Source organism: Vipera ursinii (assembly GCF_947247035.1).
Source record: "Vipera ursinii genome assembly, chromosome: 10".
NCBI lineage: Eukaryota > Metazoa > Chordata > Lepidosauria > Squamata > Viperidae > Vipera > Vipera ursinii.
In genome coordinates, this window is record NC_139520.1 from 18,892,250 (window position 1) to 18,910,425 (window position 18,176).

Here is an 18,176-nt window from a genome sequence, read left to right on the forward strand (position 1 = left end):
CCACTTAGCCTCTTTCTTTCCAGAGGCGAGAAAGGAAAGGACAGAAGAGAACAAAACTACACAAAAAAGGAAGAAAAAAGATTGATGACACACTGCCGGTTGGGCAAATGGCCGTAGATCAGGGCTCAATTTTGTAAAAGTTAAAAGACTGGTGGAGTGAAGAGCAAGGTCGGCAGTTCCTAAGGACCAGAACGAGACCCACAGGAAGTTCTCCAATGCAGGAGCAGCTTAGTCACCCTAGATTGCTCCCCAAATAATATGCATGGATTCATTAGTGGGAAAGCGAAGGTGGACAAGATTCTTGAGTCCCTGTTCCAAGGCATTAGCAACGTCACCCCTTCCGCCCTGTTCAGGTCATTGAGTTCAACATTACACATCCGTGCTTCGGAGTCCGATTATTTTTGGCCAAGAACATTTTTAGAAAACACCCAAGTTTAAAAGAAATTACTCAATCAGTTATAGTTTACCTGTTATATAATTTGTCATAGTTTTCCTTTAAAAGGTCCCTCTCTTTTTCCAGATCATTAATCCTGTCTTGCAGCTGGAATGAAAAAGAATGTGACCTGGGATTCATTGCGTAAGGTGAAAGCAATAATTACTAATATTCAATAGGTTCCCTGGCTAAAAGGGCCACTGGCTTTCTCTGCCAGCGAAGGACTCACGATCCCCTGTATCACCTTGCTGCTCTGATGTCACTGAAGGACAAGACAGACTACAATGGTACCTCCAGTCAAAAATATTAAAAATAAAGTTTCCCTGACAAAGGCGTTCTTTATTTCTTTGGGATAAACACGTTGGCAGCTTTGATTTCATTTATTAATTATATCCTACCTTTCGTGTGTTTTTTTTCTTATACATGTTTATGTTTTATTTAATTTATATACCGCCCTTCTCCCTGGGGACTCACGAGGCATTAAATATCCTAATACTGCTTCCTCCTACTTTCTCAACAACAACCCTCTGAGTTGAGCTGGGTTGAAGGAAAGTGATTGGCCCAAAGTCACCCAGCTGACTTTCATGCCTAAGGTGGCATTAGAACCCGCAGCCTCCTGGCAATTAACCCAAAGTCACTCAGCCGGCTTTCATGCGTAAGGCAGGAGTAGAACTCACTGTCTCTTAATGACGATAATTTTATCTTCTTTATGAGTAGCAGTCCAATGAGGCTCTTGACCCATTATATAAGACTTTAGTAGTCATCGTGGGAAAGGATGAATTCTGTATCCTGAAATGGCTGACCTCTTGGAACGAATACTAATATATTACTTCGAGGCAAAGATTTTTTCCAGAGATGTTCACGGAATGATTGCTCCATTTAGACGGCTCAGATTCATACGAATCCTATTGCAGTGCAATAATAGGAACCGTGGGTGGGAACAATCGACATAGCATGGAAAATATGCAGTGTGAACGATCGGAGGGTAAATATCGTACGTCTGCCAACATGCGTCTGGCAGATCCCTGCTAATGATAAGCTAAACAAGACCAGATTGTTCAAATTATCAGATAGCCTCTAACGGATTGGTCCCTTCCACTAAACATTCTTGCTCTGCTCTGCTTGAGAACGCTGGGAAACGCCCGTGCCTCTCTTAAATACCATTAAAAAAAAAAAGGTTTTACCTCTTCTAACCTTCGTCTCGAAAATGTGGTGGCCTGCAATTCTCTCTCTAGGTGAAGGCACTTTGAACGTTCTTCTTTAAGTTGCAAATTCAGTTCTTCCCCCTTGGCTATTAGGGCATCGTGGCTTGTCTTGAGATTTTTCTGGTTCTGTTGAGAGTAAAGAGGGGAAAGAAAAAAATGTTAGTGCTAGATAAGTCACATTTAGGCTCCATTCAGAATCAGGTAGTTTTGCTCAACGCTTTACACTTAAGACAAAGAGAAGATTCCACCTCCACTTGCTTTATGTTTCAGCCCTTTCTTCATCTAGCTATTTGTTTTGTTTTGAATCCTTAAGGCTGAATGTTTTTAAACAGCTTTACCGTTCTCGTTGTTTTATATTGTGTTTTTATGATGCTGTAAGCCCTTCTGAGTGGCTTGACAGTCAGATGGGCAGCATTTTAATACACCGTTTCCCCCCAAAATAAGACTGGGGCTTATATTAATTTTTGTGCCAAAAGATGCATTAAGGCTTATTTTCCAGTTAGGGCTTATATTCTGGGAAATACAGTACTAAATGTGTCCATCCGGCTGACCATCTTAACCATGCTAGGGCTTATTTTCAGGTTAGGTCTTATTTTCGGGGAAATACGGTACTAAATGCAACCGTCTGGCTGATGATTTTAACTGGGGCTTATTTTGGGGTTAGGGCTTATATTACGAGCATCTTGAAAAATCATGCTAGGGCTTATTTCCAGATGGGTCTTATTTGGGGGGGGGCACGGTAATTAAAAAAGGTAATGGGAGTCTCTGTGGATTTTACTCCGCTAGTCGCTGCTGACTATAGGGGACGGTGATAATCTCCATTTCACTGAGCCAGCTCTGAAGACATTTCCACCATCACATAGCCAGCGTAACGTCACGGGGTGCTGTTACCTTCCCGTCGAAGTGGTACCTATTTATCTACTCCCATTTCAAACTGTTAGGTGGGCAGGAGCTGGGGTGAGGACAGGAGCTCACCCTGTCACGTGGCGCTCGGGACTTGAACCTGGCCTGCTGGCTTTCCAGCCGAAAAGCCCAACGTCTTAACCGCTGAGCCACCGCACCGCCCATATAAAGACAATAAATAAATACATTTAAACAATACGTGATACCAACTGAGCATCCAGGAGATCCTCTTGCTGTGGATGTGATCTAGACATAGCAGTAAGAGTACAGAACACGAACCCTTCCTAGTACTGCTGAAGTGGGGAAGATTAAGACAAATGCAATTAAAAGATTTCCAGGTGATTACGTAGGAGATGACCGAGTCTGTGCCCGAAGGATCGGCTTACCTCCTGAAGCTGAAGCAACTTTTCTTCCAATGCTGCAAACTCGCTGGTTTTCTCTATCAGCTGTTTGTGGAGCTTGATCATCTCTACGTTGTCTCGAATGCATAGCCTCCAAAAAAAGCAATTTTTATTTTTTTCCCAAAGAGAAAAAATCACGGTCAGATTTTATTACTAAAGCAAACCACTGTGTAAATTTGATCTTGAAACTGGTAGCCCTGAAAACAGTTTCTTTGTAGCTTCTTAATTTCTAACGCAGTCCAGGGGGAAAAAAACATCAGCGTGGCCAAAAGTCAATTTAATTATTTTTCTTTTAAATAAACATTGCAGATAGTTAAATCAATCCATGCTTCAGTGGAAAAGGGTTGAGGAATGCTAACTAATGCTTTATGCCATTACAGTGGGAACTGTAATAGCATTGATGTTTATAATAGGCAGACAATTTAGTTTTGCTATCAAGCAACTTTCAAACTTTTGCTGTTGGATAATTACTTTTTACTAGAATTTCCGCCCCACCCCCCCCGGAACTTATTTCCTTTCTCAACTCAACTGTTTCCAAGGCCAACGATTTAATATTTTACATAGACCGGCATTCAAATAAGCTACAGATGTATTTTAACACTGACCAGCTTAGTTGAAATTCTACAGGGCTAAGATTCTGTTATATATTTCCCTTGCTGAGATTCAATAGCAAATTCATAATTTTATCTTGTGAAAAGTTATTGCCCGGCTAAATATAGATAAGATATCAGAAACATAACATTTGATCTCATTGTTATTCTTTCTGCATGGGTGCATCAGACCAAGACAACTTTTAAAGGAAACTCCTTAAAGGAGCTTAAGTGCTAATACCAAATAAAGGAAGAAGATACAGAAGAACAGAATCTTACATCTTGAAATACGCTCTTCCTCCCCACAATACTTATCTGCTAAAGACAGATTGGAAAAATTGTTCCACTGCTGGAACCAGAAATTAGACTACAAAGCTTATACATCTGTAAACCAGCTGAAAACTTAAACTGTCTCTCCCCCCCTCTCTCTCTCTCTCACACACATACACACATACATATATAAATTTGCCAACAAATTACATGTATGTATGTATGTGTGTATTGTAGTTTCTGAATCTATTGTATTCTGGAATTACCCAGTCAACAGTCTTGATGGAAAAGTTTACAAACCAAAACTTATACCCGTTCCAATTAATTGTGTAGCAAGTTGTGGACGGCATCCCTGCCTGACTCTTAAGTGCAAAAATAAAAATAAAAAATGCAATGTTGTGTTTTTATTACAGTCGTCGAGCTTTTCACATTTCTCTGAATGTTTGACAAGTTCTCCCTTTTAGTTTTAAATAAAAAGTTTTTTTAAAAAGTTGTTCGTGTCCTACAGATGTTAGCCTAACAGCCCTTAATTACCAAGATTGTCTAGCGCAGGGGTAGGCAACTTTGGCTCTTTTATGACTCGTGGACTTCAATTCCCAGAATTCCTGAGCCAGCATGGCTCAGCTTGGAAACCTCTCCCTTTCCCCTCAGCGTGGCTGGCTCAGGAATTCTGGGAGTTGAAGTCCACGAGTCATAAAAGAGCCAAGGTTGCCTACCCCTGGTCTAGAGATATCCCATGGACATGTGTGTGTTGGTGTGTGTCTGTTGGCCACGTCCACATAAGACAGGAAACTATTGTAGTTTCAAGCCACAAGAGAAAATGGCAGCAGTCCCTCCAATTTGATCTGATGGATCTTTCTGTTTTATCCTACCGTTGGCCTGTGGCTTGCTGCTCTTTCAGTTGGAGGAGAGTGGCTTTAAACTCGTCTTCTTTTTTCTTTTTTTCACTCCTCAGCATTTCGATCGCAAGGACCAACTCTTGATTCCGTCCCCGGAGTGATTCAAGCTCATTCTCTCTTCAATTCCACCGAGCCAGTTTTCCCAATGAAAAAGCAGAAAATGTCAACTTAAAAGACGGAATACAGAAAGAAAACTGCAGGCTTAGGTGGGAGGGGGAAATGCACGCTGATCAGTGCTATGCTAAAGAGGTTGTTGGAAGAAGCTTACAATTTAAAAAAACACGGCTAACGGCTTGGCTAATTCACTCAGCTATTTAGTTAAAATAATACTTGAAGAAACAATACGTTCCCTCAGAAAGTATTGCTGATATTTTTTCTTGATCAACGTGTCAACATTCTTTTCTAAAACTGCCATCACTAGAAACCAACCCCCCCCCCACACCGTGAAATATATAAATCGTGTCACTCACATTCAATGGGGGTCGATACGGCGTTATATTTAGAAAAGACATTTAAACTCTCTTCTGCTGTGAATTACAACTGTAACTGTTGATCACTGCCATCAACAGCAATTAGTTGCTATTCGCTATTTATTTATTTATTTACTTATTTATTTAAGTCTGATCACCAGTTCTCCAAAAAAAGGCAAAGGTAATTTGGGGAGATACAGAGGTTGAGATAGGCAGAGGTGTAAAGAATAACCTCGTTAGTTTTGACTTCGGGAAATGGGTGCTTTGTACCAACCACACCCAACAAGGCAGGCATTTTACGAACGGCCAAACCAAGCTTAACCAGCATTTTTTTTGGGGGGGGGAGGGAAATACCCACCAATGGCTTCAAAAACTCCCAAAGTGTCCCCTGAACGGCCAAGAGTTAGAGGGCCTTGGGAAATTCGATGTCAACCTTTTATAGGAGAACTTAACAAAACTGAACAGGACTTGCCCGATCTCTCTCTCTCTCTCTCTCTCTTTTTTTACTTTTCTTGAGAAGCTTAACAGGTTGATCGGAGGAGGAGGAGGGAGGAGGAGGAGGAGGAGCAGGAGGAGCAGGAGGAGAATTCCAGAAAAAGCCGTACAAGTTTTTTATCTCTGCTCTTGCTTCTTCAAGTAAACTGTGTCCGTACTTGGGAGGCAATTCTTCTGCGTTCTGCAACCTCATCCCTGATAGGAAAAGTACGGTGGAGGGAAAGAAACAAAGATTGTTGATTGGGAAGTCAATCCAAGAGGACAAAAATAATGGATTCATCACCATCACCGTGATCAAGCCTTTACGTATTTATTAAGTCAGACGCTTGGACAGGAACTCAAGACCCCTGAGGACCTCCTTCATCCTCTTCAACTTGGCAGCACGATTCTTACCTCATCTAAACCATAAAAGATGGCCGATGCTGAGGGGCGTATCCCTACACCACTCTATAGGAGATAGGAAACCTTGACCACAGAGGATGAAGTCTTAAAAATGAAGAAGATTGATCTTGATTCAGAGATCTAGGATCTATTCTGTAGCTCCATGAGAGTTTGGAGCCGAAAATCAAGCTCACTACAGCAAATGCCAAACGCCTGAGGCCTAGAAGAAATTTAAGAAATACAGGGAGTCCTTGACTTACAACTGTTCATTCAGTGACCCATTCGAAGTTACAGCGGCACCGGAAAAAATGACTTATGACCGTTTTTCACCCTTATGACTGTTGCATCATCCCCATGGTCAGGGGTGGGAAACCTGGGCTCTTTTGTGACTCGTGGACTTCAACTCCCAGAATTCCTGAGCCAGCATGGGGGAAACTCTGGCCCCTTCATGACTTGTGGACTTCAACTCCCAGAATTCCTGAGCCAGCATGGGGGAAAGTTTGGCCCCTTCATGACTCGTGGACTTCAACTCCCAGAATTCCTGAGCTAGAATGGCTCAGTATGGAAACCTCTCCCTTTCCCCTCAGCATGGCTGGCTCAGGAATTCTGGGAGTTGAAGTCCACAAGTCATAAAAGAGCCAAGGTTCCCCACCCCTGACCACGAGATCAAAATTCAGACGCTCGGCCACTGATTCATATTTATGACGGTGGCAATGTCTTGGGGTCCTGTGATTCCCCTTTTCCAACCTTCTGACGAGCAACGTCAATGGGGGGGAAACCGGATTCACTCAACAATCCTGTTACTAACTTAACAACTGCAGTGACTCACTTAACAGCTGTGGCAAGGAAGGTCGCAAAATGGGGTGAACCTCACTTAAACGACGTCTCACTTAAGGCTAGAAATTTTGGGTTTGATTGTGGTCGTAAGCCTAGGACTAGCTGTAGACGATTGCCTTTCAAAAGAGGACAAGAAATCCCTAAGGCTTCCCTGAAATGATAAAAAAAGGAGAGAATTCAATTCACAGAATTAAATTAACTGTCATCCTTCTGATTTATATCGACTTTGCTGAGGTCCTTACGTTTGACCTCAAGGACAAATGTCCCAATTGTCCAAAAGCCTGACCTTCTAAATCAGAGCTGGAAGGGACCTTGGAGGCCTTCTAGTCCAGCCCCCCGCTCAAGCAGGAGATCCTATGCCATTTCAGACAAATGACTGTCTAGCCCAGGGGTAGGCAACCTCGGCTCTTTTATGACTCATGGACTTCAACTCCCAGAATTCCTGAGTCAGCAGGAATTCTGGGAGTTGAAGTGCATGAGTCATAAAAGAGCCGAGGTTGCCTACCCCTGGTCTAGCTTCTTCTTAAAAACCTCCAGGGATGGAGCGCCCACGATTGCTGGAGGCAACTTCTGTTCCACTGGTTGATTGTCCTCACTGTTAGGAACTTTCTCCTTAATTGCAGGTGGCTTCTCTCCTTGATTAGTTTCCATCCATGAAACTATTTCTTGGGCATTTAAGTCCTGAGTTTAACCTCTCCCCTGCCTGAAACAAAGAGAGTTAAAGGCTCCATCCAATACCTTTCGTGGTGGCCTCATGGACCCTCACACCTTCAGCCGCCTTCTTGAGTCCTGTGTTAACCCGAGCCTGGACATAATTGTAGGGCGCGTGTCTGTGGCCTTGAAGCTGAAGTTGCTGTTTGGTAGAAATCAGCCTGTTGCGTATCATTTCGTTCTGCTTTTCTAAATCCCGGACCTTCTCCTGAAGTTGTTCGATCACTTCCTCCATCTCCACGTCCTGGCCCAGCCGCCTGGGGACGCCACCGATCTGCTCCGCTTTCTTCTTGTCATTAACGAGCCGGATTAACTTAGTGGCCATTCTGAGGAGACATCAGATGGATCCAATGGGGTGGGGTGGGGGGGGGTGGGGGGAAGGGAAGGAAGGAAGGGAGGGAGGGAGGGAGGGAGGAAAAAAAAAAACACATCAGCAGCAAAAGCACTTTGTTGAAAGGAACATAATCACTGTGAAGACTTCGGCGTCGAACCTGAGTAATAAATTTCAGGTTTCGATAGAACTACCCACAGCCTGCCAAGGGGCCTTTTGAAGATAATTGAAACCACCGGGCAGCAATCTGCTTTATAGTACTGACAAATAATAGTTTCCTAAGGCTTATCATTGAAAGTTTAGTCAAGTGGGAAGGGACGCATATTTGCTCCATATGCTGCTCAAATTTGGAACGTATGACCTTCCTAAGAAACTCTGGTAAGTGTCGTTAAAGATTCGGGATGTGGTGAGGCCAGGCACAAAGGCTACAAGTTCCATATGATGTTACAACTCCCCGATATATGCTCGCAATATGTAAGGCATTCCGCTGGTGTCTTTTGCTTCCATGCAAGAACAGGGGAACAAAAAAAACAACAACCACCATGCAGCAAAAATATAAAAAAGTAGGAGTAGGTGGACGAGGCCAGCTTTTAATCATCCCCAGCGCCTGGCTGCGTCTGATATTTAGCAAATAAGGCTAACACACTTAGGAGAGGCTTCACAGCTCGTGGCTGGATAATAATTGGATGCAGGAAGGAATGGTTTTCATCTCGTTTTAAAAGGGTTAAAAAATAATAATAATAAAAAATTCTTTGCTTTTGGCATCTCCAGAGTTGTACCTTTGATTCCTCGGAGTTTTGATAAACAGAGGGAAGCTAGAACAAAAGACCAGGCCGTGTGTGCAGGGGTGATGTAATGCCCCAAGCCAGAAGACTCTCGCCCCAGTGAAGGATTGGGTCAGGGAGAAGGACTTGGCAGGCTAAGAAAGAAAGAAGGGTGGCTTTGATGGAGGAGGAAGAGGAGGAGGAGGGAAGTTCCAAACTTTACAAAATTGGTCGCGCATCTCTAACGGCTGCATCTGCTTTATGGGAAGACATTTTAATTTCTTTTTCCTTTGTGGGAATCCAGACCGGGAGTCTGAAAACAGAGAGACACTTCATCTATTTGAGGATTTCTCCCTCCCCTTTTTTTTTAAAAAAAAAGTAAACTCCTACTTTTTTCCCCCCTTTAACGAAACAGAACAAAAAACATGTGCGTGAGACTCCGTTGTTAAGCCCTTGGGGAGGGAAGGCACAGAAGGGACTTGCCGTAGCGAAGACAGACGGTTAAAGTCTCACGAAGCCGAGTTAAGATCTTTACAACAATTTAAGAATTTGGTTTTGCTTTTTTTAAAAAAAAAAAAAAAGAGTTAGAGTTAAAAGGTCTCCGGCTTAATTACTATGTATTATCCCACGATAGGACACACTCTTTAAGTACAGGTGGTCCTTGACTTAACAACGGTTCGTTTAGGGACCGTTCAAAGTGACAGTGGCACTGAAAAAAAGTGACCTGTGACTGTTTTTCACACTTATGACCGTTGCAGCATCCCAATGGTGACGTGATCAAAATTCGGATGCTTGGCAATGGACTCGCATTTATGACGGTTGCGGTGTCGTGCAATCACGGGATCCCCTTTTGCGACCTTCTGACAAGCAAAGTCAATGGGGAAAGCCAGATTCACTTAACAACCGTGTTACTAACTTAACAAGTGCAGTGATTCGCTTAACAACTGTGGCAAAATGGGGCAAAACTCACTTAACAACCGTCTCACTTAGCCACACACATTTTGGGCTCACTTTTGGTCACATGTTGAGGACAACCTGGGTTTCACTTTACAAGCCACATTTTAAGGAGTCAATCAGGAAAACGGACCTTTTAATCTTATCCTCTTGCTTACGGGCATGTTGTTTCAGCAAGATGTTCTCCTCGTGTAAGCGAAGGTATCGATCTTCAAGCTCCTCTCGGCCAATTCGTGACACAGTTTGGCGAGCCTTAACATTTCGGGCAGTCGATGGTTCTGCAAAAAGAGGAGGAGGAGGAGGAGGAATAATCAAGGATTTTTTTCATTTTTGGTTTTTAAGGGCTAGTATAAATTTTGCTGATGACAGATTTGAGGGCAGGAAAGTTTTGTGAACTCCTCTGCAATGGCTTTAGAAAAGGCTGAGCTACGGGATGAAACGGATCCTTTTAAAGCTCAGGACTTTATGAGGTACCAGTTCAGATTCCAGCTCAGAGTAGAAGTTAGAGAGAGGAAAGAAGAGAGAAAGAGAGAGAGAGAGAGAGAGAGAGAGAGAGAGAGAGAGAGAGAGAGAGAGAGAGAGAGAGAGAGAGAGAGAGAGAGAGAGAGAGAAAGAAAGAAAGAAAGAAAGAAAGAAAGAAAGAAAGAAAGAAAGAAAGAAAGAAAGAAAAAGAAAGAAAAGGTCAGAGAAAAGAGGCCTGAGTCTGGGGCAAGAAAATAAGATGAGTAAATTATGAGCCCCACCCTGATTCACGTGAAGATAGAGGAAGCACATTCAGATGTGCAAGTTTCTGCTACTATAGCTTTGCAATAGTGTAAAAGTAGTATTGACGTACATGCCTTATTTCCCTAGCCTGATCTACCTTAAAGGGCTGACATTCAAAACCCCAAACTGCTAACCTCAGGGATCTGTACATCTCTTTAACCCTCTAAAGGCAAAGGTAAAGGATTCCCCCGTCCAGTTGTGTTTGACTATAGGGGGCACTGCTCATCTTGGTTTCTTAGCTGAGGGAGCCAGTGTTGTCCGAAGACACTTTCGTGGTCATGTGGCCAGCATGATTACATCCTGAGGCACACAGAACGCTCTGACTTCCCAACCAAAGTGATACCTATTTATCCACTTGCATTTGCATGCTTTCAAACTGCTAGGTGGGCAGGAACTGGAGCAAAGGACGGGAGCTCACCCCATCGTGTGGCACTTGGGTCTTGAAAAGCTGAGCATCTTTAACCCCTGAACCATCATGTCCCCGTAACCCTCTGGGAGGACATAATCAGTATGGCTGTAGTCAAACCAGAAGGAAGCTACAGCTCGCTTCATACCAAACAAAATAAATGACATTGTTATGCATCCTGTGAGATAATTTAACAGAAAAAAAAACCTTCCTACAATATAAAGGCATGAAGGACTTAGTTCATGGGTAGGCAACCTAGGCAACCTCTGGGAGTTGAAGTCCATGAGTCATAAAAGAGCCGAGGTTGCCTACCCCTGACTTAGTTAATCCGATTTCTAATAATGGCGACAAACCTGAATGTCCTGCGAGGTTTAGACCTACGTCTCTCACGGGAAGATCTTCCGACGTTTCATCAGCTGTGCCCGACATAGCTGAGGTCGAAACGGCACTGCACTGCTAATTTCCTCCCCTGTTGATAAAACAAACGACGCACAGAACAGAGCAAATGACATTAAATTACTAAAGGAGAATATTTATAGCTGGGACTGAAATGAGGGGTCCTTGATCTCCAGGCCTTTTCGGAAGAACAATAAGATGGATACAAATCTCACCTTCCAGAGAGTGGGAGCCACGGCAGAAAAGGCTCTTCTCCGGGACCCTGTCAGCCAGAATTGTTTGACTGACAGGGTTCACCACATCCCTTTTCTGCCAGCATGGTTGGGACGAGCTGATCCCATTGAAGTGAGATGGTTCCCCAGATAATTTGGACCACGAAGGGCTTTTTAAAGATGGTAACCCAACACATCGAACTGGACCCAGAAGCAATGTGGCAAGCAGGGCAGCTCGCCAACAGCTGTGTCTACACAGCTACATTCTACACCAGCTGTAGCTTCCAAATACTCTCCAAGGGCAGCCCCAGGTAGAGCATGTGACAGTAGTCCAAGTGTGAGATAACCAGGGCTCGGGTGCCCGAGAGCAGGGAGGGTGCAACTGATGCACAATGTGAAGAAATGGTACAGGGTTGGACTAGAAGACCTCTAGGGTCCCTTCCAACTCTATATTGTTGTTGTTGTTGTTGTTATTATTATTAATCATCATCGCACAGTCAGCCAGATGTTCAGACTGCATTTGGCATTTTTGTCTATCTATCAAGTCCTTACCAAGGACCTGGGATAGGCAGATGTTTTGGTGGTGTTGTTACTATTAGTATTATTACTATTATTAAAGAAGCTGTGCCAAGACCCTTCTAGCCACGACTGCCACCTGTCCTAAAATGGGGCAAATCTCACTTCACCAGTGTCTCTTTTAGCGGCAGAAATGTCGGGCTCAATTGTGTCACAATTCGAGGACAGCCTGCCGGTGTGTATTTGTGAATCTAGCCTGCAGCACTTCATACCCAGCCACAGTCTCAGAGGTTACTCCCTTCTTTTTAAGGATCCCAAATCTTTCAGAACAATGCATCGAGCGTCCCCAGAAAGCCAAAAATCAATCAATCAATCCAATCAATCAATCAATCCAATGCAATCCATCAATCAATGCAGAATCACCTACAGATGCTGCATCCGATCTCTTTCCTCCGGGCCGGCCTGCATCTCCTCCTCCGCCAGCCTCCTCCGCAGAGCCCCCGCCCGGCTCACAGCCGCCTTCCTCTTCTTCCTCCTCTTCCTCTTCCTCCTCTTCTTCCTCGCTGCGTCGCCTTTCCCCGTTAGCAACCGTCTCCGTTGCTACCTCCAACGTCACTTCCGCCCGAGGAAGCCCTTCCACAGGGAGCCGTTTTTCTCCCCCCCCCGCCTTCCCCACCGCGTTGCCTTCTGGGAGTTGTATTTCTCTCCCGCGGAACCTTCGCTTTGCCGCCGTGGCAAGCAAACTACGCTTTCCTCCCGCGTTTCCGGGAACTTCCTTGCCGGCGGAAGACGCCGCGGGGCATCTCGGGAGTTGTGGTTCCGAACTGCTCAGAGGCTGATGCGGCGGGTGTTTCTGGACGGTTTCAGGGCGGGAGGCGGGTCGGGCTCCTTCGCACGTGGGGAAAAGCGGCAGGAACTCGTCCCCGAAGGGCATGAGGAGGACTCGGGCGGAGGAAAGAGAGAAGGAGGCGAAGGTAAAGCTTGGCCAAAAAAAAAAGAAAAGGAAAGCAGTCCCAGCAAAGTCGTGCATGCTCAGCAGGTGCGCCGGTCCCGCCAAAGCCGAACTGGTGGGCTCGCAAACCCACTTTGCAAATTCAGCGTGCAAATCTCGGCTTTGGATGGGAGAGGAGAGACTTGGGACCGTGCAAGCCTCGGATGCAAGAGCTTAAAGCAGGGCTCCCCAAACTGGGCAACTGGTGGACTTCCAACTCCCAGAATCCCCCAAACAGGACAGGCAGTCCTCGGTTTACGACCACAGTGGAGCCCAACCTTTCTGTTTCTTAAAGGGAGACATGGGCGAAGTGAGCGTTGCCCATTTTACGGCCTTTCTTGCTAAGGCTGTTAAAGTGAATCCTCGGCCTTTGAATGTATTTTCTTCTCCAGCCAATTTGGGGAAGGTTGCAATTAATATGTTTTGATTGCTATATTTTTATTTATTGTCGTAAAAATATTCCCCTTCATTGGTACCACACAAGGTTGCAATTTGTTCCTCCAGCAAGATTGGTAACTTTGTCATCCCTTATATGTTTACTAACATAAACTGCAACAAGTAAGACTAGTTTGATGTTGTCATTATTAGATTGTGTTTGCTTTGGTCAACTTTGTTTCCTTTCGGTTTCCTTCCGAATTAAGATTCACTGGGATAATCTAGGTTTTTTTTTTGCAGCGAGAGTTTCTGAGAGCTCCTACTTTAGAGGAAGTAATCAGTTGGATATTGATTACAAGGTTGATTCATCAAGCTAACCCCCATGAAGTTGTGTCAGTGCAAGAGTCGGTTTTAACAAGTCACAATGGATGGCTTGGAATATGGAGTGAACTTTGCCAGCCTCCACTTGTTCAAATGTTTAAGCACATCAAACTCAAATCAGGTGCTACAACCATGTGAGTTAAGGAGCATACAGGAGAGAGGAATTTACGTTCTGTTAGATGGCGTGGAGCCCTCAAATATTTGCATGGTCAACGATGAAGCTTCTAGAATAGTGTTTCCCAGCCTTGGCCAATTGAAGATAAGCAGAGTTTTAATTCCCAGAAGGCTCAGAAATAGCTGTGGAATTTTTGAAGTTGAAGTCTATATACCTGGAAATTGCCACGTTTGGGAAACACTGTTCTAGAAGTTCAACAATAGGGCTTCAGGTTTCATATCTCTGGACCAGGACCTAGCCTTTCCAGTGGCTTCCAGATTCTTCTCTGTAGAATATGGATAGTCAACTTGTTTTTACAAATTTAGACAATATCAGAACCATGTTATGCCATGGCTGAGGAACATAATCTACCCCAGAAATGAGGTGCTCCCTTGCTGGATTTCATGACGATGTGGTAAAGGCTTTGGAGTACTACTGGACTTTCTTGTTTTTCTTTGAAGACGTTTCACTTCTCATGCAAGAAGCTTCTTCGGCTCTGACTGGATGGTGCGGGATGGAAGGAACCCACCATCCAGTCAGAGCCGAAGAAGCTTCTTGCATGAGAAGCGAAATGTCTTCAAAGAAAAACAAGAAAGTCCAGTTGCATCCTGAAAAAGCACCTTTGGGACAACTGTGACCTGGATGACTGAGAATCTCCATAGACACTTTGAAGTACTGGAGTCAGAGTCTTGGGGTGCTCCTACTGGGACCACTTTGGCCTTGATTTTCCACATCTTCTCTAGTTCCTCCTCCACGCTCTGGTGCTTCTCCAGCTTCTCATGCTCCTTCCTGATGTAGCTGTCACTTGGCACTGCTACATCAATCGCCGTGTTGTCTTCCGGTCCTTGTCTACTACCACAATGTCTGTTTGATTGCCCAGTACATGCTTGTCTGTCTGGATCTAGACGTCCCACAGGATCGTAACCCTCATATTCTCCTAAAACTTGTGTGGAATGTCCCATCTGGACTCGGGGAAGGTATAGTCCATATGCTGTGCAGTTGTTCCTGTACTCAAGGCCAGGTATATACAAGTAGTCCTCAGCTTGCAATCACAATTGAGCCCAAAACGTCTGTGGCTAAGCGAGACAGATTTTAAGTAAACATTGCCTCATTTTACGACCTTTCTTGCCACCGTTGATAAGTGAATCACCGCAGCTGTTACGTTAGTAATGCCATTGTTAAATGAGTCTGGCTTCCCCATTGCTTTTGCTGGTCCGAAGGTCGCAAAAGGGGAATCGCATGAGCCTGGGACACGGCAACCGTCATAAATACGATCCGGTTGCCAAGAGTCTGAATTTTGATCACGGGTCCAGGCAGATGTTGCAACGCTTTGTAAGCGTGAAAAGCCAGTCACTTTTTTCAGTGACTTACACTAACACACTAATACACAGACACCAACATACATTGTGTTTGTGTAAAAGTTAAAAGCGAAAATTGCTCAGAAGGGGCCAGGATGCTAAGCCGTTCTTCCCCAGCCCTATTACCGAGACAGCTTGTTGAGGAATAACGCACACCGGGTGCAATGCATCACCTATGGTTTGGAAACAATGCCGTGATTCAGAAGGGCGAGCCGATGAAAGGTAAGATGGAGAGCGTGGCAAATGCTCTCTGTTTTAAAATTCATCACGGCCGATGCTGGCTCAGATTGCCCCAGCTGTTAACGCTGGAACCATTACAATAATGGCTTTTGTAAATGAAGGAGAACTAACACATACACACCTCTTGATTACCAGAGGGGTAATTTTCTCTTCATCGGTAATGGCAGCCGAGTCTCGTATTGATCAGCCCATCAAGATACTAATCCTCTGTAAAATTACTTGTTATAACTGGAAATGTGTTAATCCAACGCGGACTCTCTCTGCTCGCTCTTGAGCGGCAGGCCGTTGTTAGGCGGTTTATTTTTCATGATTTAAACCCTCCTGTCCTCAATAACCATCGTATCTTCTTTGGCGAGGACAGGGCCGCTGGGTGGACAGGCGTTTAATCTTTGCACTTAGCCCAAGGATGTCCTTCTGGTTTTTTTTTTTCCTTTTTTTAATGGTCTTTTTAATTAAGGAGCCAGGTTTGTCTTGCCGAGCTGTGCCCAGGCTCAGGTTTATTAAGCAGCTAAATATAAACAGGAGGGAAACTTCTGCAGGAGCACGTTCCTGTGTGCTGTAAATATGCTTAGGATGTATCTTCCAAGTGCTTAAGCATCTGCCAATACAGGTGTCCTCGATTTATGACCACAATTGAGCCCAAATTTCTGTCGCTTAGCAAGACCGTTCTTAAGTGAATCTTCCCCAGTTTATGACCCTTTTTGCCATGGTCGTTACATGAATCCCTGCAGTTCTTAAGTGAGTCAGAGGGCTAAGCTCATCTGACTTTCCCCATTGACTTTGCTTGTGGTTAGGTCAGAAACGGGGATCACAGGGCCCCGGGATATACAGCCACCGTCGTAAATATGAGTTCAGGTGCCAAGTGGCTGAATTTTGATCAGGTAACCCTGGGGATGCTTCAGCGGTCGTTAAGTGTGGAGAACGGGCATATGTCACTTTTTTCAGTACCGTTGTAACTTCAAACCGTCGCTAAATGGACTGTACAAGGGTGATCAGCAACCTTTGGAAGAGGTAGTAATAATAATAAAGTTGGAAGGGACCTTGGAGGTCATCTAGTCCAACCCCCTGCTCAGGCAGGAAACCCTATACCATTTCAGACAAATGGCTGTCCAGTCTCTTCTTAGAAACTTCCAGTGTTGGAGCATTCACAGCTTCTAGAACAATTAACCAGTGGAACAACCTGCCTCCAGAAGCTGTGAATGCTCCAACACTGGAAGTTTCTAAGAAGAGACTGGACAGCCATTTGTCTGAAATGGTATAGGGTTTCCTGCCTGAGCAGGGGGTTGGACTAGATGACCTCCAAGGTCCCTTCCAGCTTTATTATTATTATTAACAACCTGCCTCCAGAAGCTGTGAATGCTCCAACACTGGAAGTTTCTAAGAAGAGACTGGACAGCCATTTGTCTGAAATGGTATAGGGTTTCCTGCCTGAACAGGGGGTTGGACTAGATGACCTCCAAGGTCCCTTCCAACTTTATTATTATTATTAACAACCTGCCTCCAGAAGCTGTGAATGCTCCTACACTGGAAGTTTCTAAGAAGAGACTGGACAGCCATTTGTCTGAAATGGTATAGGGTTTCCTGCCTGAGGAGGGGGTTGGACTAGATGACCTCCAAGGTCCCTTCCAACTTTATTCTTATTATTACTACCTCTTCCAAAGGTTGCTGATCACCCTTGTACATTTAGTGACTGTTTTTGCTAAGGATTTTTCTTGGTTTCAAGCGCTGGTCATCTTTGGCTGAAAAGTGGGATTCTCAAGTCAATGCAATAATATTCACCACTTTAAGAATATTGTGAGGGTCAGAGTGCAGTGGGTTTTAATAAGTTCCGTCAAAATTTGTGGTTCCACGGGTACCCCTCTACTTCAGTCATTCTTTTTAGGGACCTCTCAGAGTTAAAACGGCACTGGGGAAAAAAAAGTGACTTAGGATCGTTCGTCACACTTATGGCCGTTGTAGCAACCCTGTGTTCAAAATCTGGATGCTTGGCAACCGATTCCTATTCGATCCCTTTTTGCAGTCTTCTGACAAGCAAAGTCAAGGGCGAAGCCAGTTTAAGGCCAGAACTGCGTTGCAGATCGCAACCGCCGTGCTTCACTGCACAACTGTGGCAAAGGAAGGTCGTAAAACGGGGCAGAAGTCACTTAACGACCTCTGCCTCCCTTAGCCATGGAAAATCTGGGCTGAATTTCTGTCCTAAGTCGGGGACTACTCAGACGAAGTCCTAAACGCAGCCAAGAGCATCGCCTTGGGGCAAGTCGCTCTAGGCTTTTAAAGAGTCCCGTGTCTCTTTATTGGATGCTCATCTCAGCGGTTTTATAGAAGGTGATAAACTTACCTTGATGCAGCTGCTCTGGTCACCTCTGCCCTCCACTAATCAAAGAGCTTAGCTGGAGGGAAGCATTTATTTCCCGGTTTCCATGATTATTATTTTCATAGCTGTAAAAAAGGGTAATGCACGCGGGCGGGGGTGTAAAGCGGTAGTGGTGAAACGAGGTATTGATCGGCCGCATTTGGCCATTTTGTCCCCCCCACCTGGTGTCGATATCGCGTCGGCCTCTGAGTACGCCGTGGTTGACCTCCCAAATAGCTCTTTATGTTCCCATTGGATTCAGATGATAAACTATGCGGAAAACTAAATCAATGGATGATTAGGGAGTCTGCAGAACGGCATCACGGCCCCGCAGCGGGCAGAACCTCAGATGTGAGCTTTATGTGCACGGAGAAGTAAACAGAAG

At 44.7% G+C, this 18,176-nt stretch overlaps 2 protein-coding genes across 9 annotated transcripts in view; one reads left to right on the forward strand and one right to left on the reverse strand.

Annotated features, from left to right (window-relative positions):
• RPGRIP1L (RPGRIP1 like) overlaps positions 1-12,536 on the reverse strand; it is a 52,901-nt gene extending 40,365 nt beyond the window's left edge. For 4 of the 7 annotated variants that reach the window (XR_014493396.1, XM_083370373.1, XM_083370370.1 and 1 more), the window contains exons 1-9: positions 12,363-12,536; positions 11,169-11,284; positions 9,778-9,922; positions 7,623-7,921; positions 5,777-5,861; positions 4,675-4,818; positions 2,928-3,033; positions 1,618-1,764; positions 468-541 (exon numbers count right to left, since the gene is read on the reverse strand). Coding sequence is in view for 6 of the 7 variants with exons in the window: in XM_083370373.1 (XP_083226499.1) it covers positions 468-541; positions 1,618-1,764; positions 2,928-3,033; positions 4,675-4,818; positions 5,777-5,861; positions 7,623-7,921; positions 9,778-9,922; positions 11,169-11,244 (1,076 nt within the window). In the remaining variant the exon portion in view is untranslated. Of the gene's footprint in view, positions 1-467; positions 542-1,617; positions 1,765-2,927; positions 3,034-4,674; positions 4,819-5,643; positions 5,683-5,776; positions 5,862-7,622; positions 7,922-9,777; positions 9,923-11,168; positions 11,285-12,362 lie in introns of those variants that run through there. The other 3 variants (XM_083370371.1, XM_083370374.1, XM_083370375.1) reach the window with 3 other exon arrangements.
• A 253-nt stretch (positions 12,537-12,789) lies between these two features.
• The window catches only part of FTO (FTO alpha-ketoglutarate dependent dioxygenase), a 151,362-nt gene continuing 145,975 nt past the window's right edge, over positions 12,790-18,176 (forward strand). For both annotated transcript variants that reach the window (XM_083370606.1, XM_083370607.1), the window contains exon 1: positions 12,790-12,913. In XM_083370606.1, the coding sequence (XP_083226732.1) occupies positions 12,872-12,913 (42 nt within the window). In that variant the 5' untranslated portion in view covers positions 12,790-12,871. The remainder of the gene's footprint in view (positions 12,914-18,176) is intronic.